Below are 26504 nucleotides of genomic sequence, written 5' to 3'. Positions count from 1 at the left end.
AAAAAACAGCAGAGTATGCCTATTATTTTAAAAGACAGAAACAGGCGTTAGAAGACAAAGCTCGAAATGTTAGAAGGTGAGCAATAATCAGGGATAGGGAAGACTAGACCAGAGGTTTTACTTTTAAGGGTTGCAGAATTTTAACAACGTATGTTTATCTTTGAACTGTTCATAACTAGCTCGGTACCCCCATTCCTCTGAGCTCCTGAAAATTACAATGTAAATTATCTGGAGCCTTACAACTTCAGGCTGTGGGTACTGACGGGGAATGAAAATGCACTGAGAAAAGTGATGGCTTCCTGGTCACACACTCACGTTCCACACGCGCGCTTTTACGAATTAATTGTACGCAGGCGCGCAAGGAGACGAGGTGATGGGCCCAGACAAGTGGTACAGGAACGAGGACGTCAACATTCTGCTAATTCTAATATCATTTCTGACGCTGAGGATAAGAAGGTTTTAGAGAATAAACGGAGAGGGTCAGAGCTGACAACAAACGCTTTCGATCTCAGCTTGTGGAGGACGCCGGGCTGACTGGGCGCTCAGCCCCACCCTCTACCCCCTCTGGAGGAGGAGCCGACCCGCCCAGAGCCGGCCTCCCGCAGTTGTGCAGGCGCTGCTCCCTGCCAGTCGGGAAGACACAAGAAGAGGAATTTAAGGAAGAGTGCCGGCCGTTGCCCTTCTCAGCGCTCGAAGCCGCATCATGCTTGCCCTCCGAAGGAGCCTGACTAGGGCCCTGGCCGCTCCAACGATGGCGCCTCAGGTACTGGCCGCCGGGACTCGCCCAAAACGTTTCCTGGGGGAGGGGAGCAGAGGGCGGGGGCGTCTGCGGGGGTAGAGCACGGGCCGCGCATGCGTCAGTGGTCCCAGACCAGCCCGCGTGGTGCTGCACGAGAAGTTCTAGCAAGTCTCGGAATCCGGAGGCGGGGTCCCTGGGACGCGCGGAAGGACGAAGGGACGAGAAGACCCACTGCCAGGGTCGCCTAGCCTAGGTGCCCGTTGGTTGTGAGGACTCGCCTGAAGCGCCAGCTGCTGCGTCTTTGCGGACCCGCGAGGTTGCAGTTGCCGCATTGGGGCCTGTACTAGGCACTGGTCCAGAGGCCTCTCTTACTATGCTTTGACAAGCCCCTCCAGACTGAAGGAGCAATAGAACAATTCTCCCCCTTTTAAATGAAATACACAACCTCCCAGCATTTTGCAGGCAGAGAACCTTAAAGAGAGGGCCCAGGGTTCGGGTGGTGGAGCATTTGCCCAGCTGTCACTGTCTCCAGAGATTGGTGCCCGAGTCAGCCACTGTCAGGAACCTCGTAGCAAATATGATGATGACAACTTCATTTAATCTGGATTAGAAATGTACAAAATAGATTATTGTGATTCAGCTTTAACTGTCAGGGATTGGCCTATTCTGTGAATCTAACCAAGAGATTTTTCCTTTTGATGTTCAGGCTTTTACTTCCTTCTCAAACTGACTTTCTGGTAGAGACTAAAGAGAAACCACTGATGGCTCCTTCACTCGAGATTATCATTACAGCCTTTATCCTGATTCTCTCTACTGGGGCAGGATCAAGAATTATTCCTTAGAATTTTATTCTGTACTTTGACGTTATTAAATGTCAACCAGATGTTCTCTTATAAATGAATTGAAAGTCACTACTAAGGAGAATGAGCCCTAATTTAGAGAAAAGGAAGCACTCATGATTCCTCTCCCTGCAGTTCTAGTGGCCTTGCAACAAAAATCACTTCATGACCTCTCACAAATCACATACCCCTAGCTGTTAACCTTTCCCTGAGCTTTCCTATTGTATATTTCTTCTGCCAGTGATAATAAAATGTGTGCCGTTGATGACATATTTTGATCTCCAAAGATGAATTCCCTGAAAAGTTGTTACATCTACTCCATTGACCCATTTTCTGATATCTGATATATTTTATTTATAATATTTTTAAACTATAAGTAGTAGGCAGCTTTTATTTGCTTAACATTGTGTTAGTAAAGTTTGGTAAAATGGCACCAAAAGAACATCTGCCAAATGCAGGGCCAGCTGCACTTGTTTTTGATGGCAAGCGTAGTCAATTGGGCAATAAGAATATGACTCATCATAGACTTGGAATGACCTCAAAAGAGATTATAATTAAGCCTTATACACAGTTAAGTAAAATATATGTATTATTGTGTTCGGTAAACAAAATATATGTCACAGCATGAAGCGTACTGCTTTCTTTGACATATCTGGTAGTCAAAATAAGGCCAAAATTCATCAATAGCTTTATAAGTACCTAAACTATTTTAATAGATAATTCTGGTATAATCAACTTCAGGAAATGTGCACACATGCTAACAAAACTTAAATAGGATGGATATGTAAACTAGAATATGAGTGTGTGTGTATATTTGTGTGTGTGTGTGTATATATATATGTGTGTATATATATATATATACAGTATGTATTTATGAGCGACTGATCTGATCTGATGTATACACACAAACACATACAATACACAAAGCATTTCCTACTGAAAGTTAAGTTCACTCAGAGAACCAAATTAGAAATTTACATTGTGAGCATATGATTATTACAGAAGTAACTAATGGTTCTTAACTGATATTTACATCAACCTGCTATAATTGGGTGGATTAAATGCCCTTCTGCAGATTGCATCTGTAATTAAAACCTAGTAACTATTCAGACAATTCTGACACTGATTTTTTTTTTCCCTAAGGTTTACACAGGATATCACCATATTACAATACAATTGGCTAGGTCATAGTTTCCTGTTACATTAGTTAAACTCCTGTCCTGTTTTTGACCAGTGGTCTACTTCATTGGATTTAAAAAATACTTTGATCTGACCAGGAATTTCCATTGTTTTACTGGCAATGAATTTTTGCCAGCAAACACATTTTCATTGTGCTAGCCAAAATACCTGTCTATTTAGAAATTGTTTTAAATGTTTTAACTCTAACATATATACTATTCAATAAAGATGGAATATCGGATAAAAGGTAATAAACTATTTGTAAAGACTATTAGGATCCTAATTGTAGTCCTTTGGTAAAGAAAGTGCCCCAGTGCTTTCCTGTGAGCAGCTTCTCATGAAAAAGTGACTAATGGTGGACTCCCTCCTAGGAAACAGTAAGCTATAGAATGTTTAAAAGCGGGCATCTTTATTGACATATCTCTCAAATTCTATGGAGAGAAGACAACAGAAGTCCAAATAGATTATAAATTCAATGTGTGTCCCTTGTTTCCAGACTCAGATTTGGTTGTAACATAATATTATAAACCCTTATTTCCCAGAATATTTAAATTTTCCTTATCTTTCTTCAGGTGTGTTCATCTTTTGCTACAGGCCCCAGACAATACGATGGAACATTCTATGAATTTCGTACCTATTATCTTAAGCCCTCAAAGATGAATGAATTCCTGGAAAATGTTAAGAAAAACATTCATCTTCGGACAGTTCACTCTGAATTGGTTGGATACTGGAGTGTAGAATTTGGAGGCAGAATGAATAAAGTGTTTCATATTTGGAAGTATGGTATGAGTCAATGGCTTAAGCATTTAGTACAGATGTCCTTTCTGTTAGATATTACATGAGACTTAGTTCTTGGATCTATGTTACTTTAAATAACATACAGGTTAAGTAAAACTTTTAAAAAGCAATACCAAAAATAAATTCAGTGATTATTCTTCTCAACAGTACACCTAACAGCCCATCACTAGAACCTTTATATTGTGAACTAAACTTTAACTCTAAAAAAAAAAGTTTAGAGTGACTTATTGTAAAGATTTTTTATGAAAAATTTAAAGCAGTGATTGCAAGAACCCAAGTGGGTTAGGGTCATAAAGAAAAGAATTATTTTTCTTTATATTGAAGGTATATCTGGATCATTCACACATCTAGGGGACCTTAGGGAAATAGAAGTTGATAGGGGATTCCTGGATCCAGGAGATCCACTGGAGAAGGGATAGGCTACCCACTCCAGTATTCTTGGGCTTCCCTGGTGGCTCAGATGGTAAAGAATCCACGTGTAATGCAGGAGAACTGGGTTCGATCCCTGGATTGGAAAGATCCTTTGGAGAAGGGGACAGCTACCCACTCCAGTATTCTGGCCTGGAGAATTCCATGGACTCTATGATAGTCTATGGGGTCACAACGAGTCGGACACAACCGAGCAACTTTCACTTTCAGGAGATGATAGTTAACTTCAAACCACTTATCCACCTGTAAGATTCAATAATTCTGTTGTTTTCAGGACCACGTTTGATTTTTTTGTGCCCCCAGAGTTTCAAGGAATTCACTGTCATTATACTAGTCTATGGAGGTAAAAGAAAAGGGACTGAGTGAGTTCTTCTGATACTGAAGCTGACCAACCCCTGGTTTAGAAAAAGGAGAACGATTACAAGAATCCCCAGAATATTTATTGCTGCAGTATCAGATCTTTGTGAAGTCACATAAGGACTTGATGATACCTAAATAATTTTTGGAGAAGGAAATGGAGAAGGAATTCCCACTCCAGAATTCTTGCCTGGGAAACCCTATGGGCTACAGTCCATGAGGTCATAGGAGTCAGACACAACTTAATAATTTCATTTAATGTCTGGTCATCAGTGTCCAAATAGTCATAAAGTAGTTTTATATGCAAAGGGCTTGCCAGGTGGTGCAGTGGTAAAGAATCCGCCTGCCAGTGCAGGAGATGCAAGAGAATCGAGTTCCATCCCTGGGTCAGGAAGATCCCCTGGAGTAGGAAATGCCAACCCACTCTAGTATTATTGCCTGGAGAATTCCATGGACAGAGGAGATGGGCTACAGTCCATGGAGTCACCAAGAGTCAGACACCACTGCGCATGCACTCTTACTCATTCTGTATTTAACGTGGCCATAGTTTAGGGGCTCTCCCTGTTGTAATAGAACAAACCCCATTAAAACACAGCTTATGACTTTACGCACCACCAGTTGAATCATGTTCCACTAAGAAAATTACTAGTAACATCCTGTTACAACTTACATTAGCTCTAAGATAACTGTTATTCCTTATCTACACAGCATAAACCATAGAAGACTCTTTTACCATTAGTCTTAAAAGGTCCTATTACTAAATATAGTAGTTCTAGGCCCATATGTTAGTAACATATAGGTAACAAACAGGAGAAATAAGAATGGGTAAAAAAGAACGGGTAAAAAAGAATGGGCATTATTTCTTTAGAAGCTGTTCAGAGAGGCTAAAAAGCAAATCTTAACTTCATTTCATGTTAATTTAACTTCATGTTAAATTTAATTCAATTGTACTTTGACCTGACCACTCTTCACCATCATCACTAACAAAGAAAAAGTTGTTTTTCTAAACCAGCACTATAATTTAAATGCCTCAATAAAATTAGTAAGTATAGTTAACGTATATTGAGTACTCACTAGGCATCAAACACTCTGCTGTGCTGAGCTCATTTCATGTACTAATTCATTTAATCCTCATGTCAGCCCTGGAGTTAAACAGACACAGAAAGATTCAATAACTTACCTAACTCTCACAACTACCTAGTAAGTGGATAGAGCATATAAAGCTCATTACTGTATGACATTATCATTAATTGATTACATAGCTGCTTCTGCTTAAGACCATGAACAATTGGGAACAATGTTGGTATTGCCAGTAATATAGCACAGTTCTTATGTGGCCTTGATGAATGTTTATAAAATTGAATGAAACCCAGAAAAAGTAGAGGTAGTTTTAAATCAAACATTTTTATTTTTCTTACTCCTTCCTACAGACAATTTTGCTCATCGAAGTGAAGTTCGGAAGGCCTTGGCCAAAGATAAGGAATGGCAAGAACAATTTCTCATTCCAAATTTGGCTCTTATTGATAAACAAGAGAGTGAAATCACTTATCTGGTGCCATGGTGCAAATTAGTAAAACCTCCAAAAGAAGGTAAGTCCTTCTGTCTTACTCACTTTGAACTTTGATGGAGAAACTACTTAAGATTTTAAACTATAAAACTAAACTTCTGGTGGGAAAAACGAAGTTAATCTTTTGCTTAATATAAGAATATATGTTGATTGTTGAGATAAAAATAAATTGGAGCTCTTAATTTTAAAAATGAGCATTAAATAATGAACTATTTTTCCAAATTAGTATTGTACTGATGCTTAAAATTTAGCTGATTATAGAAAAAGTTGACATGGTCACTAAAGGTTGAGAATTTGGGCCTTGGGAACAAGGAACACGTGGATAAATGAGGGATAATGTATGATATTTTATCATAATTTTAAAATAATATAAACTTTTAAAAGTATCTTCTATAAATCACTATTAATCTCAAATCATTAAGTATAAATTTGCTTATAAAGCTGACTGTTTGGGGGGAATGAATTAACTGAAACTGCCAAGCTATATTACTGTAGTCTAACGTTTGTGTCTTCCTCTTTCTTATTTCTCAGTTTGAAAATAATTCCTAAAGATTTGTCTTCTTCCTGATTTCACTTCTTGCTGACTTAAAGAAATTATTACCTCAATCCAGTTTTAACCAAAGGTCAGATTAGAAAAAGCATAAACTAATTTAAATGATATTTTATTCCCCCCGTTATTCCCAATTCTATAGTGCATTTTAGATTACAAGAGATTGAAAAGTCTTATTTAGATCCTTATCTGAGATCCCCCTCAGCTTTTGGCACCATCTAAATGAACTACTGGGCTTCAAAGATAATATCAAGTCTTGGTTCTCTTCCTCTGTGTTATTCATGATTCTTCAGTAACTTGCATGTTTTTCCTCTACTTCTCAAATCTACCAGTCCTGTGGTTTCTTTTTGTCCATCCACTCTATACTTCTATCCAAAGGTAAAATGCTTTTCAAGTATTTACCTGGATATTTAGGAATAATAAAAAGCATCTCCTTTAGGGTTCATTTTCCCTCAAAAACTCTGAGGTCCGTTGTTTGCCTGCTGTTGCTGGTAGAAGTGCAAACCTATAGGAGGCAATTATATAAAGCAAAAAAGTAGTGAAAGTTGCAAAGAAGAGTAGAGCTGTAAGAAATTGGAAAATACTTTCTTATTCATTTCTATTATGAAAGTGTAGATGCAGGCAGCTAAAAAGTCCTATTCTAAGTTCTATTTTATTAATTTTATAGGTTAAAAATATTTTAGATAATAACTTACCTGTATCTTCTAGTCCCTTTTTCTTTGTTCTGTACATTAAGCTAAAACAACTTGTCCTGAAACTGAAACAAAGACTTTCTAAACATAAAAGCACAGAAAAACAGTGCAAATTATTAATAAATATGTCTACATAAACATGTATATATGTGTGATCCTCCAAATCTATATATGTAGATTAGCTTTTCACCAGAACCAAACTAGACAGGACTACAAACTGTTTGAATGTGTTCTGTAAAATATTTTTCTCCCTATTCTAGGAGTCTATGAACTGGCTACTTTTCAGATGAAACCTGGTGGGCCAGCTCTGTGGGGTGACCCATTTAAAAGGGCAGTTCATACTCATGTCAATCAAGGCTACACAAAATTAGTTGGAGTGTTCCATGCAGAATACGGAGTACTCAACAGAGGTACAGTTGTCCATCTCCTCTATGAAATTACAAAGTATACTGTTGATCTACTGTTAAGCTCCTTGGGTCAGTTTGTTTCTGTTCTCATTATTGAGTATATTTTACTTTTTATTGCCAAATTATTAGTTTTTTTGTAATTTTAAGAGTTAAGTAAACCTGTTTTCAATCTTATTTAGAATATCAATACCTTATGAAGCCTTTTTCATATATTGACCTGCTCTTTTCTCTGATATATCAAAATGATAAAATTTTTAAAAACTGGAAAGAATCTCAAGAAATCACCTGTTCATCATTTTCTTAATGTACTTTTACTATTTTTTTCTAGTTTTATTGCAATATAATTGACATATAACCTTGTATAAGTTTAAGGTGTAGAACATAATGATCTGACGTATGGATATATTGTGAAATGATTACCACAATAAATTTAGTTAACATCCATCATCTCACATAGTTACAAATTTTTTTTTTCTTATGATGGAAACTTTTAAAATTTACTGTCTTAACAACTTATTTATTTTATACATGAAAGCTTGTACCTTTTGTGATTTTTTTTTGAAAACAATATTACTTGACGTAGGGAGATTGTTTTGGGGTGAAAAGTAATATATAGTTATTATAATATTAAAAACACAGACAAACCCAAAGAAATAAATTAACCAATCTCTCACTACTTAGATACACATAGTATATATATCATACTGATTTATTTAATAAAAACATCTGTTTGGGATACTTAACTTTTAAAGTTGAAAGATACTCCAAACAGAATTTGAGTGGGTTTTTTTGTGTGTGTGGCAAACTCAGAAAATGTTTATAAAGTTTATCTGAAAGAATAACTGATTAAGGCTTTTAATATTTGAAAATCCATAATATCCAGTTGCTCATGTCTAATGGACATCTCAAACCTAACATATGCAAAAACTGACTTAATCATTCCCCAGAAATTCAGATTCTGTTAATATATTGTAAAAAAAGAAATAAAAAAGTTGGACTGTGCAAAAACACATGTTTGTCCCAGTTGAGAATACAGAAGAAAAGAAAAATTATGATAATTATTAAATGCCCATTTCATACCATACACTAAAATAAAATCAAGGTGGATTATAGATCTCAGTTAAAAACTGAATTCATAGAATTATGGAAACAAAATATAGATAAATTTATTAATATGTGAAAACAACATTTGTAAGCCAAAAACAAATGAAGAAACTATGAAGAAAAAAATAATCAACTGATGATTTTATTATTCAAAGGCTCAAATTTTGTGCATTTATGTGTGTGTGTATATATATGTGTGTGTGTTTTTATATATATATATACATATATAAATCCAAAAGAAAAGCTTATGCCAAGATGACATAGGTGACTAATATATATTAAAGAAGATGCAGATTAAAACAATAATAAGATGCCATTTTTTACCTAATAAAAATGTATTAAAGATACAGTATTAGAGGAGCCAGGGAAAAACAAATACTGTCGTACTGCAAGGCTTAAGCTCGCCCCCCTCCAGTAATTTGGCAATATAAATAAAAAGCTTTACTATTTCAATTGTTTTTGCCTACATTCTAGGAAACATGAATGTTTTTACTTCTACGAGAAGGAAATTTGAAAGGACATAAAATACATAGTCATATTTAAATGATCAGATTAAAGGTTTTTTAAATCTCTATAATTTACTATAATGAATGTGTGTACTTTTTTATTTAAAAAACTACTGAAATGTGTGTACACACATCTTTTAATCTTAAATTCATGCTCAGTGTACTAGGAGTATGAAAATATAATATGCTGAGTATAAATCAGTACTTCACTTCTTGAGGATAGTGTATAATATATACACTGTATATTTGTAAGTGTGTTGAGTTCAGTTCAGTTCAGTTCAGTCGCTCAGTCGTGTCCGACTCTTTGCGACCCCATGAATCGCAGCACGCCAGGCCTCCCTGTCCATCACCAACTCCCGGAGTTCACTCAGACTCACGTCCATCCAGTCAGTGATGCCATCCAGCCATCTCATCCTCTCTTGTCCCCTTCTCCTCCTGCCCCCAATCCCTCCCAGCATCAGAGTCTTTTCCAATGAGTCAACTCTTCACATGAGGTGGCCAAAGTACTGGAGTTTCAGCTTCAGCATCATTCCCTCCAAAGAAATCCCAGGGCTGATCTCCTTCAGAATGGACTGGTTGGATCTCCTTGCAGTCCAAGGGACTCTCAAGAGTCTTCTCCAACACCACAGTTCAAAAGCATCAATTCTTCGGCGCTCAGCCTTCTTCACAGTCCAACTCTCACATCCTACGTGACCACAGGAAAAACCATAGCCTTGACTAGATGGACCTTTGTTGGCAAAGTAATGTCTCTGCTTTTGAATATGCTATCTAGGTTGATCATAACTTTTCTTCCAAGGAGTAAGCGTCTTTTTTTTTTTTTTAATTTTTAAACTTTACATAATTGTATTAGTTTTGCCAAATATCAAAATGAATCCACCACAGGTATACATGTGTTCCCCATCCTGAACCCTCCTCCCTCCTCCCTCCCCATACCATCCCTCTGGGTCGTCCCAGTGCTCTAGCCCCAAGCATCCAGTATCGTGCATTGAACCTGGACTGGCATCTCGTTTCATACATGATATTTTACATGTTTCAATGCCATTCTCCCAAATCTTCTCACCCTCTCCCTCTCCCACAGAGTCCATAAGACTGTTCTATACATCAGTGTCTCTTTTGCTGTCTCGTACACAGGGTTATTGTTACCATATTTCTAAATTCCATATATATGCATTAGTATACTGTATTGATGTTTTTCCTTCTGGCTTACTTCACTCTGTATAATAGGCTCCAGTTTCATCCACCTCATTAGAACTGATTCAAATGTATTCTTTTTAATGGCTGAGTAATACTCCATTGTGTATATGTACCACAGCTTTCTTATCCATTCATCTGCTGATGGACATCTAGGTTGCTTCCATGTCCTGGCTATTATAAACAGTGCTGCGATGAACATTGGGGTACACGTGTCTCTTTCCCTTCTGGTTTCCTCAGTGTGTATGCCCAGCAGTGGGATTGCTGGATCATAAGGCAGTTCTATTTCCAGTTTTTTAAGGAATCTCCACACTGTTCTCCATAGTGGCTGTACTAGTTTGCATTCCCACCAACAGTGTAAGAGGGTTCCCTTTTCTCCACACCCTCTCCAGCATTTATTATTTGTAGACTTTTGGATCGCAGCCATTCTGACTGGTGTGAAATGGTACTTCATAGTGGTTTTGATTTGCATTTCTCTGATAATGAGTGATGTTGAGCATCTTGTCATGTGTTTGTTAGCCATCTGTATGTCTTCTTTGGAGAAATGTCTATTTAGTTCTTTGGCCCATTTTTTGATTGGGTCATTTATTTTTCTGGAGTTGAGCTGTAGGAGTTGCTTGTATATTTTTGAGATTAGTTGTTTGTCGGTTGCTTCATTTGCTATTATTTTCTCCCATTCTGAAGGCTGTCTTTTCACCTTGCTAATAGTTTCCTTTGATGTGCAGAAGCTTTTAAGGTTAATTAGGTCCCAAAGCGTCTTTTAATTTCATGGCTGCAGTCATCATCTGCAGTGATTTTGGAGCCCAAAAAAATAAAGTTTGACACTGTTTCCACTGTTTCCCCATCTATTTCCCATGAAGTGATGGGACCGGATGCCATAATCTTCGTTTTAGATACTTTTTGCTTCTCTCAGTTTAAATTTTAGTTTATATGAAGAAAATAATCAGATCCAGACTGCCTGGGTTTGAATCCCAGCTCTACCAATTAAAACTCTATGACCGTGAGTGAGTTACTTAACCTTATTGTGCCTTACTTATTTTCCTCATCCAGAAGTGATAATAACCTGTACCTAAGGCTATTATGAAAACTAAATTAGTTAACACATGCAAAATTTAAACCAGGCCCAGCACCATAGCAAGCACCCAACAAATGTTAGTGGTAAATGTTCTTATCATAGATGTACATGTACTGCTGCTCTAATCAAGTTTATATCAGCATTGTTTATAGTAAGGAAATTTTGGAACCAGTGTTGTATGACCTTCTTTATGTAATACACATGTGATACATAAATAGATATATAAATATGTGTCATATATAACTATAAATATATATTCTTATACATGTTTATATGTATTGTTATTGTTTAGTCGCTAAGTCATGTCTGATTCTTTTGCAACTCCATGGACTGTAGCCCACCATGCCCCTATGTCCATGGGATTTCCCAGGCAAGAATACTGGAGTGGGTTGCCATTTCCTTCTCCAGGGGATCTTCCCAACCCAAGGATTGAACCTGCATCTCCTTCCTTGGCAGGCAGGTTCTTTATCACAAAACCACCAGAGAAGCACATGTGTGTGTGTGTGTGTGTGTGTGTGTGTGTGTGTGTGTAAACATAAACATGTATGCATACCTGTTATCATCGAGCCACTACGGAAGCCTGTGTGTGTGTGTAAATACAAATATATATGCAAAACTGTGGACAAGAGTTACACCAAGTATTAAAACAGTTTGTTCTGGGTGGTATAGAAATGCCTCGTACTTTCTCTTTCTCTGCATTTTCCTATATAGATAGTATATATTATAAAAATTTATGCACAAGAACATTATCCCAGTATTTCAAAGAATATTGAATTAGTGAAAATAATTTAATTGGCCAATAATAAGGGGTTGGGATGAAATGTTGTTACAAGAAGGAATTTCCATAACCATTAAAAATTAATGTTATTTCCAGAGGAAGTACAAATTGTTGATTTTTAAAAATCTGTTACTAAGACTAAGCATAATATACAGCAAGATCCTAATGTGATTTTACTCCCATTTTTTTAAAGCAAATGCACTTAATAGAATTTTTCCTTAGACACTTAATATCCTACTTTTTTTTCTTTCCATCACCCAAATATTCAATAGTAAGCACAACTTTTTTATAACCTTGCTTTTTTAAAATAAAGTTAACATGTGTTAGGAAGTTATACAATTTGGATCTTGGCCTAATTATGTCTTTAGCTGCATTATTTTACTTCTCTTTTCCAGCTTTTTCTTTCTTCATCTACAAAACTAGTTTGACTAATTATAAATTTCTCTTCCAAATCTCTGGCCCCTCTGACATCTTATCAGTAACATACTTAGCATTACCTGTGATAATCACTATTTTGATTGAAAGAAAAGGACTTTCAGTTTCTGGTTAATGTTTCTGTCTCTTATTGGTAGTAACGCCACAGTCTTTAACATTTATTTCTGGTTTATTTCTGCAGTTCATGTTCTTTGGTGGAACGAGAGTGCAGACAGCCGTGCAGCTGGGAGACATCAGTCTCATGAGGATCCCAGGGTAGTGGCAGCTGGTAAGCTATTTCACTAGGAATGAGTTATTCTTACAACAAATCGTATTTAGTCAATAACTTTATATGCCTTCTTACAAATTTATTTCCAGTTCGGGAAAGTGTTAACTTCCTTGAGTCTCAGCAGAATATGCTTCTGATTCCTACATCATTTTCACCCTTGAAATAGTTTTCCAGTGATATACAGAGCATTTCATGAACTGTCATAAGATGTATCTGCTATTGGTGCTTAAATTCTCCCAAGAGAGTCTCGCTTTATTTTGAAGGAGGTGGTAAGTTAATTTGCTGTGTCCTTTGCATATTTAAAAGCTACATCTGTCCATTGTCACTACCACTTCAGGAAACAGTCTGTTCATTTTCCCCTTGGCATTTTAGTATCTGTCATATATTAAAAATATTTGCCTTTACTACCAGATCTTGATTTTTCATTTGTTTGAGAATATCTCTCATTCTCTCTTTTGATAACCCTCTGCTTTTGTAGCATTTTCTTACATTCAAATGATTATTACATTTCCATATCTACGATAATATCTTTAAATTATTTGTATACATTATTACCTTTTTCATCATGTCTGTTTTTCTGAGATTTTTAAACGTTTTTGTCCAGTCAGGTTTATTTTATAATATCAAATGGGGTTCATAAAAATATTAAACATATTTCTTTACTATGGAAGAGTACAATGTTATCTGTGTCATCTGTATTAATAATGTTTATCACATTAATTACTTACTTGGAAAATGTTCTTAGGTCCTGGTATTAAACATCATTGATGAATCATTGGTTTATATGCTGCAGTATCTTCATTTATAGTCAGTTTACTAATTTTTACTTCATTTTGGATCACTTTTAATAAAGATATTTGGTCATCTGTTTTAATGAGATATTTTTGCTTATGGAAATGTTTGCCCTAATAAAAGTCTACATATACAATCTGATTGTTTTTATTGTGTTTTATATTTTTATCCTCATTTCTGGAGCTATTGTTGTATTGCCATAAGGTAATGAGACAATAATAACGTACTATCTTTATTGTAAATATTAAGTCACCTCAAGTAAATACCCTGCTAGTAACCTTAAAAGAATTTCTTCAGTACCGTCACAGATAATATAATATCTTCCTGCAAACAAATTTAGTGTTTGAGTGCCTCAGCCTTCTTAAACTAGATTTGGTACTGCCAAGCTCTCCTGGTAATCTGTACTTACAGCTATGTTATTTAATGTTTCTAACACATTGCAAAAAGAATATAGTAAATTGTGAATTAGCTCTCCATGGGGAAACTGAAAAAACAGGGAGCTCGATCACCTCTCAGTTACCTGGTCCTCAGGAATTTGGAGGACAGATGAGTTTCCTAGTAAATCAAAGAACACCCTGACTCTGAAGTTTCAAATCCATCAAACATAGTAGAGGCATTAGCTTTGAGTTTTAACTGAGAGTCTTCCACCTCAGCTTCTTTGAAAGGTTCTCAGGGAATGAGGTGGGAGTTGTATTAACTGCCATCCATGTGGACATATTTGCTCTGGTGTGAGATCAGCTCTGTTTTTAATGCCGTGTTGGGTGACATGAAAGTTTACAGCTCTGTTTACCTTTTCTTCTTTCGTTCATCTTTGGATAACTAGAACACTTCCTGCTGAAGGCCAGAGGCTCTTTTATTCATCCAATCTAGAGCCCTGATGGGGGTTTATGAAGTAGCATCAGACAGGTGGTCTTACCATGTCCCAGACAAATTTGGAGAGCCAGTCGATGACAGGCTTCACTCCAGTGATGAACTGCAGGTGCTTCACTTTGCTGATGAGCTTCTGGATTAGGAACACAACAAAGCTGGCTGGGAAGAAGGATGTTACAACAGTGACACAGATGGGCTCTGTCCTGCGAAGAGAAAGTTAATGAGGATCTGAGGGATCACTGATGCAATTAAGGACTCACTAGAGGCGGAAATACACATGCACACATGTCTATCTGAAGAATATCCCAGGGATATTCTAAAAACACCTGCTCAATAAGTAAAATTATTTTATTCAGAGTTAAAACATCATTTTCAAGTCAAAAACCTGACAGCTTTGGCAAATGCAAAACTGATTTCTCTGAGTCCAATACCAAAGTGAAACTATTGAAAGAGGTCTGAGAGGGAATTCCCTGGGGGCAGCCCAGGTTCCATCCCTGGTCTGGGAATGGCCTAGCCCAAAAGTGAATAAATAGATACATAGAATAAAATTTTAAAGTTCGAGAGTTTCAAAACTAACAGATTTGAACCACCAATGTCTGATGATGGTTCCGTTTGGTTCACTGTTTTTTACCTTATAAGAGCAGTAAGTTGTAAATTCTCAGACACAAAGGACTGCTTTGGTTTGAAAACTTAAATGTAGAAATATTAGTGTGAAATTACCCAAATAAGTTAAATTCTTCTGGCTGTAAGTAAACTGGGAAGCAGCAACATATAGCATATTCAGTTCAGTTCAGTCACTCAGTCGTGTCCAACTCTTTGCAACCCCATGAACCGCAGCACGCCAGGCCTCCCTGTCCATCACCAACTCCCGGAGTTCACTCAAACTCAACGTCCATCGAGTCAGTGATGCCATCCAACCATCTCATCCTCTGTTGTCCCCTTCTTCTCCTGCCCTCAATCTTTCCCAGCATTAGGGTCTTTTCAAATGAGTCAGCTCTCTGCATCAGGTGGCCAAAGTACTGGAGTTTCAGCTTCAACATCAGTCCCTCCAATGAACATCCAGGAGTGATCTCCTTTAGGATAGACTGGTTGGATCTCCTTGCAGTCCAAGGGACTCTCAAGAGTCTTCTTCAACACCACAGTTCAAAAGCATCAATTCTTCAGCGCTCAGCTTTTTTTACAGCCCAACTCTAATCAAACAGAAACAAAAATTCTAACAGATGCCTGTTATAAGAACAGTCTTATACACCCATTATGCCTGGTCATATAATATTCCTAGTGACTACACTGATATTTTGTAGAAGATAAGCAGAAACACTAATTGCCATGCTCCATGAAGCAATGTAGGATCTACACTTTCAAGTATTAACTAGAGCTCAGTCTGAACTGGTATAAGATCACTAAATGCCAGTGATGACTTTCTACTTAAAGTCTTAAATAATAAACTGTTAGGTGATCCTGTTTACCTGTCAGCTACTCACATGTACTATGTACTCACTGAAACAATACTTATAAACATATGGAAACACTTAATGGGGAGAAATAACAGTTATGGTACATACGTCCCTTGATATTTCAAGGGATTGGTTTCAGGACCCTGGAAGATACCCACATCTACAGTGATCAAGTCCTTTATATAGAAGAGTATACTATTTGCATACAGTCTATGTACACCCTCCTTAGATTTCATCATCTCTAGATTACTGACAATACCTACTAAAATACAAATGCTATGGAATTAGTTGTACATAAAATGTAAATGCCAGGTAAATAGTTGCCTGTGGGCAGCATATTCATGTTTCCTTTTTTGAACTTTCTGGAATTATTTTTAAATGTTTTTGATCCGCAGGTAGAGAACCTGGTAAAGTGGAACACACCAATGCATACCAACTGTCTACTCCAACACTGGATTACTGGGGAGTATTAAAATAAATGACCCATCTCTGAATGACTTCGTTACCTTTGGCTCTTAGCCTCTCTCAGTTTGTTGGTCGCTATTTTTGTTTTAATCTGTAAAATGGAAATATCAGCTTCACAAAGTGAAATGAAAGAGAACAAGAAAGAAAAAACTAAGTACAAGTCATTAATACACATGACAGCTCCTACATGAATTTGATGTACTCTTATCTGTGAAATAGGTATCACTGATGTTCTCTGAAATAGAATAATAAGATATATGGTTTGAAAATAATGTTTAAAAAAGAATGTTTATTAGAAACTCTTAAAATGAGAAGGGCAGCTAAATAGAAATGATGAAAGAATTAACCATCCAAATTAGGGCCTAGCTCTCATTGAAGAGGTAATCACAAATGAAACTAGTCACATGAACCTACTAACAGACCTCATTCCACACCAACAGGCTCAGGACCCTTATTCAATGAGAAATACCATGAGATAGAATTTATATTGAGGCAGCCTGTAAAGTTATGACTTTTCCCTAACTATTTTCCATGTTTATTTGTGGTAAGTGTGAACTTCCAATGATTCCAAAAACTTGGGTAAATTGGGAACTATATTTTTTAATGTCCAGTGTCTATATAAGAATAAAATTATCGCAAATATAAACTACTTCAACTAATGCCATTAAGTTATCTTCAGAAGACAGCACAATGATTTTGAGGGAATTTTAATCTAAGTAGTGCTGCTTTGCTATAAACAATGTCTCTGCCAACCTTCACAAGAGATAGAAGGAACCCTTGGCAATATCCTGAAGGACATAACAAGGGGCAAAAGAGACAACGGGTCCCATGGATTTGGATACATCCTATTGGCCCCTTGCATTATTAATACTCTGGTCTGCCATAAAATGTTGAGAATAATAAAGCATAACAAATTATAAAGATGCTGTAAAAACAATCCATGATGGTCAAGTAAAGATAAAACTAACAAGTTAACTGATTACTCAACTGATTTAAAATAAATGTAAACAACTAGGGTTTAAAATCTGGCCTTAAACACTGGATGTGCCACTTAGCAGCAGTCAAAATGAGAAAATTACTGCTCTTTCAGAAATTCAGCTTTCTCACTTGGAGATAAAGCTTAACTCACAGGGTTTTGAGGATAATTAAAACCTGTGAGAAACAGGAAACTTTCTTAGCACTTAGCAATGTTTTCCTTCTATAACTTGCAGTCATGGATTTTACTCCTCACTATCTGGTAAGTACTATCTCCTTGGAAATTCTCTGTTCTGCTGACTAGATGCAGTTGATGATGGGGCTCTAAGGATGGAAGAGTCACAGAGTAGAGAGTACTGGGTCATTAATTCACCATGTACAGAAGAGCTACCTGCCAACTAGGAAAACCCATTTTAGATCTTAAGGATCAAGAAATAAAATCCTATTATGTTTGAGACATACATGTTGGTGTCTATTTATTATAGCAGTTTAGCATATCCTATTTAATACATTCTTGAAAGGTTGAATGACATTCTAGATTACCAGATATAACTGTGTCAAAACTAGTCTTAAACAAGTAAATTATGTGAATAATTATCAATCAAAGACCGAGATAGTCAGCATTCTACCTTCCTCAGCCATAGGAAATTGGCAGTAAGGCTTAGAACTCACAGATGGGACTCTGGAAGATTCCTCATGGGGGTAATTCGCTAGGCTAAGAGAAATGACTTGCACATTGTAACAGTGAGGCCATTTCCCGAGCACTGAAATGATCCAGTCAGAAAACCCTACAGTGAGGACCACTGTTTGACAGCCCCTTTCCTCCAGGTACTCAAAGAGCTCTCAGCTTTCTGTCACTGTCCAAAATGTGAACTGACTGACAAGGATCACAAACATAAAAATATTATAGGAAAAACCCAGTATCAAGAGAGAAAAGAAATCAATGAGAAAATATAATAAAACTTGAAAGAAAAAGAAATACTGCAGGAAGAAGGCCTTAAAGCAATGACTAAAATAAATGCCTGTAATTAATGTCCAAGATACAGAAATATTTAAGCCATGAAAAAAATATTATTTTAAAAAAGAAAAAAATATTCTGGGGAATATCAAGAAAGTAGACATTTAAAATTCAGTAGACAACTCAGAAGATAAAATTTCAGTACTTAAAAAAGTAGAGATATAGTAGAAAAAATGAGAAGATTAAGTGGAGGCAGAATGTTTCAATCACAGAAGTTCCAGAGACTGGCAAGAGAAGGAAAAACTCCAAGAAACACAAATACTCTGGGGCCTGTAGAGTGCCCAGATTAAGAGGGTACACTGAGTGAACGACAGTGGATCAGATCATAGGTTTAAACAACTAGAAAATGATTTCTCATGTAAAAAACAAGTACAGAGACAGGCAATACAGGGCTCCTAGTATGGTGTTCCATGATGTCAGAACCTAGGCTGCTTCATCATTCTGCTATCTTCAGCATGTGGTTTCCCCTCATACTCCAAGAACTCAAGACATTACATCCAATTTCAGCAAGCAGAAATAGATGAAGAGGGCAACAACCAACACTGCTTTAAGATCGGTACAGTAGGTCATAAATGCATTAACATATCCCACTGGCCAGGACTTAGTCACATGGCTGCAATGACTGTTGCACATGGCTGCTGCTAACTTTCAAAAAAGGTGGGGTGTGAGAAGAATTGCCATTGAAAATAGGTACCAGTCTATGCTACCTCCCTTCAGCACTTTATATACGACTTGTTTTTTTCTCATATCCTACTTGTTTTTCCTCATCATATTTACTAATACCTTCCCTTGTTCACCTGGGAAAGAATCCACCTGCAATGTGGGAAACCTGTGTTTGATCGCTGGGTTGGGAAGATCCCCTGAAGAGGGAATGGCTACCCACTCCAGTATTACGGCCTGGAAATTTTTATGGACTGTATAGCCCATGGAGCCGCAAACAGTTGGACAGGACTGGGTGACTTTCACTTTCAACATATATTTCCTTCATTTGTTCACATGTTTCCTCTAACCTGAGGAAACCAAGAGGACACCAACTTTGTCTTTTGTTCAACTTTGCACCCCAGTTTTTGGAAAAGTGCATGAAGAATAAAAGAATTTAAGTAATACCGGTTGAATGAGAGAATTGAGAATTCTAGAGGGAAAAAGTCTAAGAAATTAAAGATCCAGTCCAGGTACAGATGACACTTTTTATCTTGTTTGATTAGATACGGATGCCTATCAACTAGAAAACTGACCCATCATCTTTGGGATTACTAATTTTAAAAGCCTCCCTTCTTCTGAACACAAGTTTCAAAAGTCTTTGCAAACGCACAATCAATACAACCACAGACCATAGCCCTGCAGTAATTCCATAGCCTTAATAGTATATCACTTCAATGTGTGCATAAATGTAATTATTGTGTAACTGGATTTAGTTATGTATTATGTGTCTAGTTATGTGTGAAACAAGGTAATGTAAAAATAAAAGTGTAAACATCAATACAGTATAAAAGTAACTATTCTTAATGTGATTAATCAGATGAGGGAAAGGAAGTATATTTGGGTGGAGTGGTATGTAACAGACCTAAATTAATTTCCAGCAATAGGAAATATGTATAACTGAAAATATCAAGAAGCACCAGGAAGTGTATATAATTCATAAAAAGGGAAAAGAGCATTGAAAAAACAGCTGAAACTTATGAAAGGGGTTACCCTGCGGGCCAATAACAGGAATAAGGACAGCATCACAGGTCTGTTCCTTTTTTTTTTTTTTTGGCTCCTGTTTTCAAAGCTTACAAACTACTTGATTTCAAAATATTAATCTATAAATTTAAATTTTCATTATCTAGATCGGTGCCCCCATTCCTCTGAGTAACTGAGAAATCCTCTCTGTAATTAGTGCTGAATAAAGTTAGACTGGAGGTGGTGACATGGAGAGAGAATGCACTGAATGAAGAGTGAAGGCTCATTGATCTTTATCCACACATAAATCACGAGAGTAAAAATTAACCCTGGTTCGATGCATGATACAGGATGCTCGGGGCTGGTGCACTGGGATGACCCAGAGGGATGGTATGGGGAGGGAGGTGGGAGGGGGGTTCAGGATGGGGAACACGTGTACACCTGTGGCGGATTCATGTTGACGTGTGGCAAAACCAATACAATATTATAAAGTAAAAAAAAAAAATTAACCCTGGCAAACACGACCCATATTTTAAATGCAAAGTATTAAGAATGCTCAAACTACCTCACAATTGCACTCATCTCACATGCTAGCAAAGTAATGGTCAAAATTCTCCAAGCCAGGCTTCAACAGTACATGAACCATGAACTTCCAGATGTTCAAGCTGGATTTAGAAAAGACAAAGGAACCAGAGATCAAATTGCCAACATCCACTGGATCTTTGAAAAAGCAAGAGAGTTCCAGAAAAACACCTACTTCTGCTTTATTGCCTATGCCAAAGCCTTTGACTGTGCGTATCACAACAAACTATGGAAATTTATTCAAGAGATGGGAATACCAGACCACCTGACCTGCCTCCTGAGAAATCTGTATACAGGTCAAGAAGCAACAGTTAGAACTGGACATGGAACAACAGACTGGTTCCAAATCGGGAAAGGAGTACATCAAGGCTATATATTGTCACTCTGCTATTTAACTTATATGCAAAGTACATCATGAGAAATGCTGTACTGGAAGAAGCACAAGCTGGAATCAAGACTGCTGGGAGAAATATCAATAACCTCAGATATGCAGATGACACCACCCTTATGGCAGAAAGTGAAGAACTAGAGCCTCTTGATGAAAGTGAAAGAAGAGACTGAAAAGGCTGGCTTAAAACTCATTATTCAGAAAACTAAGATCATAGTATCTGGTCCCATCACTTCATGGGAAATAGATGGGGAAACAGTGGAAACAGTGACAGACTTTATTTGGGGGGGGGGGGGCAGGGCTCCAAAATCACTGTAGATGGTGACTGTAGCCATGAAATCAAAAGACATTTGTTCCTTGGAAGAAAAGTTATGACCAACCTAGATAGCATATTAAAAAGCAGAGACGTTACTTTGCCAACAAAGGTCCATCTAGTCAAGGCTATGGTTTTTCCAGTGGTCATGTATGGATGTGAGAGTTGGACTGTGAAGAAAGCTGAGCACTGAAGAATTGATGCTTTTGAACTGTGGTGTTGGAGAAGACTCTTGAGAGTCCCTTATACTGCAAGAGAAACAACTAGTCCATCCTAAAGGAAATCAGTCCTGAATATTCACTGGAAGGACTGAGGCAGAAGCTGAAACTCCAATACTTTGGGCACCTGATGCAAAGAACTGATTCATTTGAAAAGACCCTGATGATGGGAAAGACTGAAGGCAGGAGAAGGGGATGACAGAGGATGAGATGGTTGGATGGCACCACCGACTCAAAGGACATGAGTCTGAGTAAACTCCGGGAGTTGGTGATGGACAGGGAGGCCTGGTGTGCCAGTGCACGGGGTCGCAAAGAGTCCGACACGACTGAGCGATTGAACTGAACTGATGACACGCACAGGAATCCATACTGCCTTCCCAGTTATCTTACACACTTGCATTTTACACGAACTTTTACTAATTGTACACAGGTGTGCATGGAGATGAGGTGAAATTGAGCTAACTCTAAAGTCACACAGTTGTCACTGGGGGTAAGATCCGTCGAAGGAACAAAAGGACACCAAGGGGTCAAGACCAACACCAAATTCCTGGCTCTGGGCCAGAGGCAGATGCCTCCCTGACTAGGCTGACCTGCCGCCCAGTCCCCACAGGACAAGCGGACCCACCCCGAAGCTTCACCTACCCTGATGCAGGGAGCACCCTGCCAGCCAGAGGTCACAGGAGGAGGAACATGAGGGAGCATACCAGCCGCTGCCCTCCTCAGAGCTCGAAGCCTCAACATGCTTGCCCTCTAGAGAAGGCTGACTAGAGCTCTGGTCGCTCAGACACGGACGCCTCAGGTACGTGCCGCGGAGAAACCCACAGAGATTCCTGTGGGAGGGGAGGGGCCGGGAGAGTCTTCTGACGTAAGCGCACGGGCCGCGCATGCGCTTACGAGCCAGAGGCCAGGAGTCTGCGAGTTCCATTCGGCAGTGCAACGTATAGTGCAAGTCTCAACCTTGGGGTTAGGGACCCCGGGACGCCTGGGATGAGGGAAGAAAGGGTGGCGTTAGAGGAAGACCCTCTGCCAGGATCGCCTCGGACCGGCTTGCAAACTGCCATGGACAAGAAGCTTTTCTAGCCTCGGTGCCCAGCGGCCCTGAGGACACCCCTGAAGGGGTAGCTGCTGCCTTCTTGCCACCCCTAGAGGTGGCTGTCGCCTCAGTGGCCTGAGACACGTTTTCATCCAGCCTCTTGACTTGTCTTTTGACAAGCCCCTCCAGACTGAAGGGGGAAGGAGAAAAAGGTCAGCCAGACGATGGCAACAGAACTGGCCTCCCCGTTTTAACGAATACACAACCTCCCAGCATTTTGCAGACAGAGAACTTTAAAGACGGGGCCGGGGGTACAGGAGATGGAGCATCTGCTCAGCTGCCCCTGTCTCCTGCGGTCAGTGCCCAACTCAAGCAGGGTCAGGAACCTCACAGGACATAAGATGACAACCTCATTTAAACTTGAGAAATTTACAAAATACACAGCTTTAATTGTGGGGAATTGGACTAATGCGCGAATCTAACAGATTTTTCTCCTTTTGATGTTTAGGTGTGTAGTCCTTTCTCAAAGGATAGGGGAGGAAGGGGATTTACAAAGAGACAACCTTCTGTAAAAACTGAAGCAGAGCCATCATGGTCCCTTCACTTAATATTCGCAATATCGTCTTTACCCTGAGTCTCTCTACTGGGGCAAAGCAAAAAAGTATCCCTCACAATGTTATTCTGAATTTGATTTTGCTAAGTGTTGATCACATGCTATCTGACAGGTGACTTGGAAGTTACTGCTGCTGAAAATGAGCCCCAACCTAATATAAGGGAACTTAAAGTACTCTTGATTCTTCCTCCAGGACAGTTCTGGTTCCTGCTGTGCAACAAAAATCACCTCCAGGCAAGCACACAGACTTACCTCACAGCTGTTTAAGCTTTCCCTGGGCTCCCCCTGTTGAAAATAACAAAATTATGGGTGCCTTGTCCATATATTTGTTTTCAAATACAAATCCCTGAAAATCAACTGAAAAAGCAATAGTAACAAATAACCTACTAGCTCATTTTCTGATGTATTTTATTTATAATACCTGTTAAACTATTATACCAAGAAGTTGTTTATTTGTGTAACATTGTCTACTTTTATTTGGATAAAATGACACAGCAAACATGTCCACCAAATCAGGGAATAGCTGCAGTTGTTTTTGGTGGGAACACCTCCTTTCATTGTAAGCTTAGGCTTATACTAGGAACTTAACTTGTAGCACTAGGATACTAGGGCATAGGAACTAGGCACTTGGGCACTAGGAACATAACTTGTAGCAGACACAAGCAGAATGAACTCATATTATAAATAGGACATTATACATAATTAAATCACATACATAGGCAATTGTGTGTCAAAACCAAAAATATATCGGTGAAAGAAGCCTACTGGTTTAATCTGACATATCCCCTAGACAACATAAGCTCCAAATCATCCATAGCTTTGTTTATACCAATACTTGTAATAGACAAATCTGCTTAATCAGCTTCAGAAATTGGCACAGGATATCCGAAACAATCAGACTTATAACCACAAATGCCATATGAGTGTGTATATATACACATTATTTACACACACATAGGCATACATAGAGGATACTTTCTGGCAGGGCATTTCCTACCTAAAGTTAAGTTCACTAAGTCTCTGGATATTAAACAGAGCAAAGTTTACGTAGTAAGCATCCGTCTAATACAAAAAGAATTAATTAAGGGGATGGCACCCCACTCCAGTACTCTTGCCTGGAAAATCCCATGGACGGAGGAGACCGGTAGGCTGCAGTCCATGGAGTCGCTCAGAGTCGGACAGGACTGAGCGACTTCACTTTCACTTTTCACCTTCATGCATTGGAGAAGGAAATGGCAACCCACTCCAGTATTCTTGCCTGGAGAAACCCAGGGACAGGGGAGCCTGATGGGCTGCTGTCTATGGGGTCGCACAGAGTCGGACATGACTGAAGCGACTTAGCAGCAGTAGCAGCAGTATAATTGGATGGTTTAAATGTCCTTCATGTTGCATCTGTAATTAAACATAATAATAATAATGATTAGCAAGGAGAGATAAAGCCTTCCTAAGGGATAAATGTAAAGAAATAGAGAAAAAAGATAGAATGGGAAAGACTAGAGATCTCTTCAAGAAAATTAGAGATACCAAGGGAACACTTCATGTGAAGATGGGCTCAATAAAGGACAGAAATGATACGGACCTAACAGAAAGCAGAAGATATTAAGAAGAGGTGGCAAGAATACAAAGAAGAACTATACAAAAAAGATCTTAGTGACCCATAACCATGATGGTGTGATCACTCATCTAGAGCCAGACATCCTGGAATGTGAAGTCAAGTGGGCCTTAGGAAGCATCACTACGAACAAAGCCGGTGGAGGTGATGGAATTCCAGTTGAGCTATTTCAAATCCTAAAAGATGGTGCTGTGAAAGTGCTGCACTCAATATGCCAGCAAATTTGGAAAATTCAGCAGTGGCCACAGGACTGGAAAAAGTCAGTTTTCATTCCAATCCCAAAAAAAGGCAATGTCAAAGATTGTTCAAACTAATGCAAAATTGCACTCATCTTACTCACTAGCAAAGTAATGCTCAAAATTCTCCAAGCTAGGCTTCAACAGTATGTGAACTGAGAACTTCCTGATGTTCAAGCTGTATTTAGAAAAGGCAGAGGAACCAGAGAGCAAATTGCCAACATCCATTGGATCATAGAAAAAGCAAGAGAGTTCCAGAAATACTTCTTCATTGGCATCCAGTCCCATCACTTCATGACAAATAGATGGGGAAACAATGGAAACAGTGACAGACTTTATTTTCTTGGGCTCCAAAATCACTGCAGACAGTGACTGCAGGCATGAAAGTAAAGGACACTTGCTCCTTGGAAGAAAAGCTATGACAAACCTATACCACATATTAAAAAGCAGAGACATTACTTTGCCAACAAAGGTCCATCTAGTCAAAGCTATGGTTTTCCCAGTAGTCATGTATGGATGTAAGAGCTGGATCATAAAGAAGGCTGAGAGCCAAAGAATTGATGCTTTTGAACTATTGAAGGTATTGAAGAAAACTCCTGAGAGTCCCTTGCACTGCAAGGAGATCCAACCAGTCCGTCCTAAAGGAAATCAGTCCTGAAATTCATTGAAAGGACTGATGCTGAAGCTGAAGCTCCAATACTTGGGCCACCTGATGTGAAGAACTGATTTCTTAAAAAAGATTCTGATACTGGGCAAGACTGAAGGCAGGAGGAAAAGGGGATGACAGAGGATGAGATGATTGGATGGCATCGCCGATTTGATGGACATGAATTTGAGCAAGCTCTGGGAGTTGGTGATGGACAAGGAAGACTGGTGTGCTGCAATCCATGGGGTTGCAGAGTCAGACATGACTGAGTGACTGAACTGAACCAGCTGTTTCATTGACTACAGTAAAGCCTTTGTGGATCACAACAAACCATGGAAAATTCTTAAAGAGATGGGAATACCAGACCACCTTACCTGCTTCCTGAGAAATCTGCATTGGCAGGTCAGCCTGCCTGCCAATGCAGAAGACATAGATTCGAATCCTAGTCCCAGAAGATCTCACATACCATGAAGCAGCTAAGCCCAGTTCAGTTCAGTTCAGTCGCTCAGTCGTGTCCGACTCTTTGCGACCCCATGAATCGCAGCATGCCAGGCCTCACTGTCCATCACCAACTCCCAGAGTTCACCCAGACTCACATTGAGTCAGTGATGCCAAACTAAGCCCAGGTGCCACAACTACTGAACCTGTGCTCCAGAGCCCAGGAGCTACAACTACTGAGCCCACGTGCCACAACAACTGAAACCCACATGCCC

The 26504-nt window shown here is 38.6% G+C and overlaps 1 protein-coding gene and 1 long non-coding RNA gene across 4 annotated transcripts; one reads left to right on the top strand and one right to left on the bottom strand.

Moving 5' to 3' along the window:
• The first annotated feature begins 409 nt into the window (after positions 1-409).
• NIPSNAP3A (nipsnap homolog 3A) lies at positions 410-13842 on the top strand. The gene is made up of 6 exons (XM_005906826.3): positions 410-763; positions 3330-3540; positions 5772-5930; positions 7411-7560; positions 12828-12914; positions 13004-13842. Exons 1-6 carry the CDS (start codon positions 704-706, stop codon positions 13078-13080), a joined length of 744 nt encoding a protein of 247 aa, XP_005906888.1. The 5' UTR covers positions 410-703; the 3' UTR covers positions 13081-13842.
• On the bottom strand, positions 5937-22691 carry LOC138988867 (uncharacterized). 3 transcript variants are annotated; one of them, XR_011465058.1, is made up of 4 exons: positions 22294-22691; positions 14623-14779; positions 7154-7215; positions 5937-6963 (listed from the first exon to the last, which is right to left on the bottom strand). It is a non-coding gene; the product is annotated as an uncharacterized lncRNA (long non-coding RNA). The 3 variants fall into 3 exon arrangements; XR_011465056.1 differs by having other exon boundaries at positions 5937-7215; XR_011465057.1 differs by lacking the exon at positions 22294-22691 and adding an exon at positions 15297-15788 and having other exon boundaries at positions 5937-7215.
• Positions 22692-26504: the final 3813 nt, after the last annotated feature.

The sequence above is a fragment of the Bos mutus genome, chromosome 8, assembly GCF_027580195.1.
Source record: "Bos mutus isolate GX-2022 chromosome 8, NWIPB_WYAK_1.1, whole genome shotgun sequence".
Classification (NCBI taxonomy): domain Eukaryota; kingdom Metazoa; phylum Chordata; class Mammalia; order Artiodactyla; family Bovidae; genus Bos; species Bos mutus.
The sequence above is the reverse complement of the archived record's forward strand: the minus strand, read 5'-3'. Positions and strand labels throughout refer to the sequence as shown.

Bases quoted from the DNA above. Each gene is read 5' to 3' on its own strand.
- NIPSNAP3A (XM_005906826.3), top strand. From the start codon at position 704: ATGCTTGCCCTCCGAAGGAGCCTGACTAGGGCCCTGGCCGCTCCAACG. The intron at 5,931-7,410 runs GTAAGTCCTTCT...TCCCTATTCTAG, and splicing joins AGTAAAACCTCCAAAAGAAG to GAGTCTATGAACTGGCTACT. The intron at 12,915-13,003 runs GTAAGCTATTTC...ATTTATTTCCAG, and splicing joins TCCCAGGGTAGTGGCAGCTG to TTCGGGAAAGTGTTAACTTC.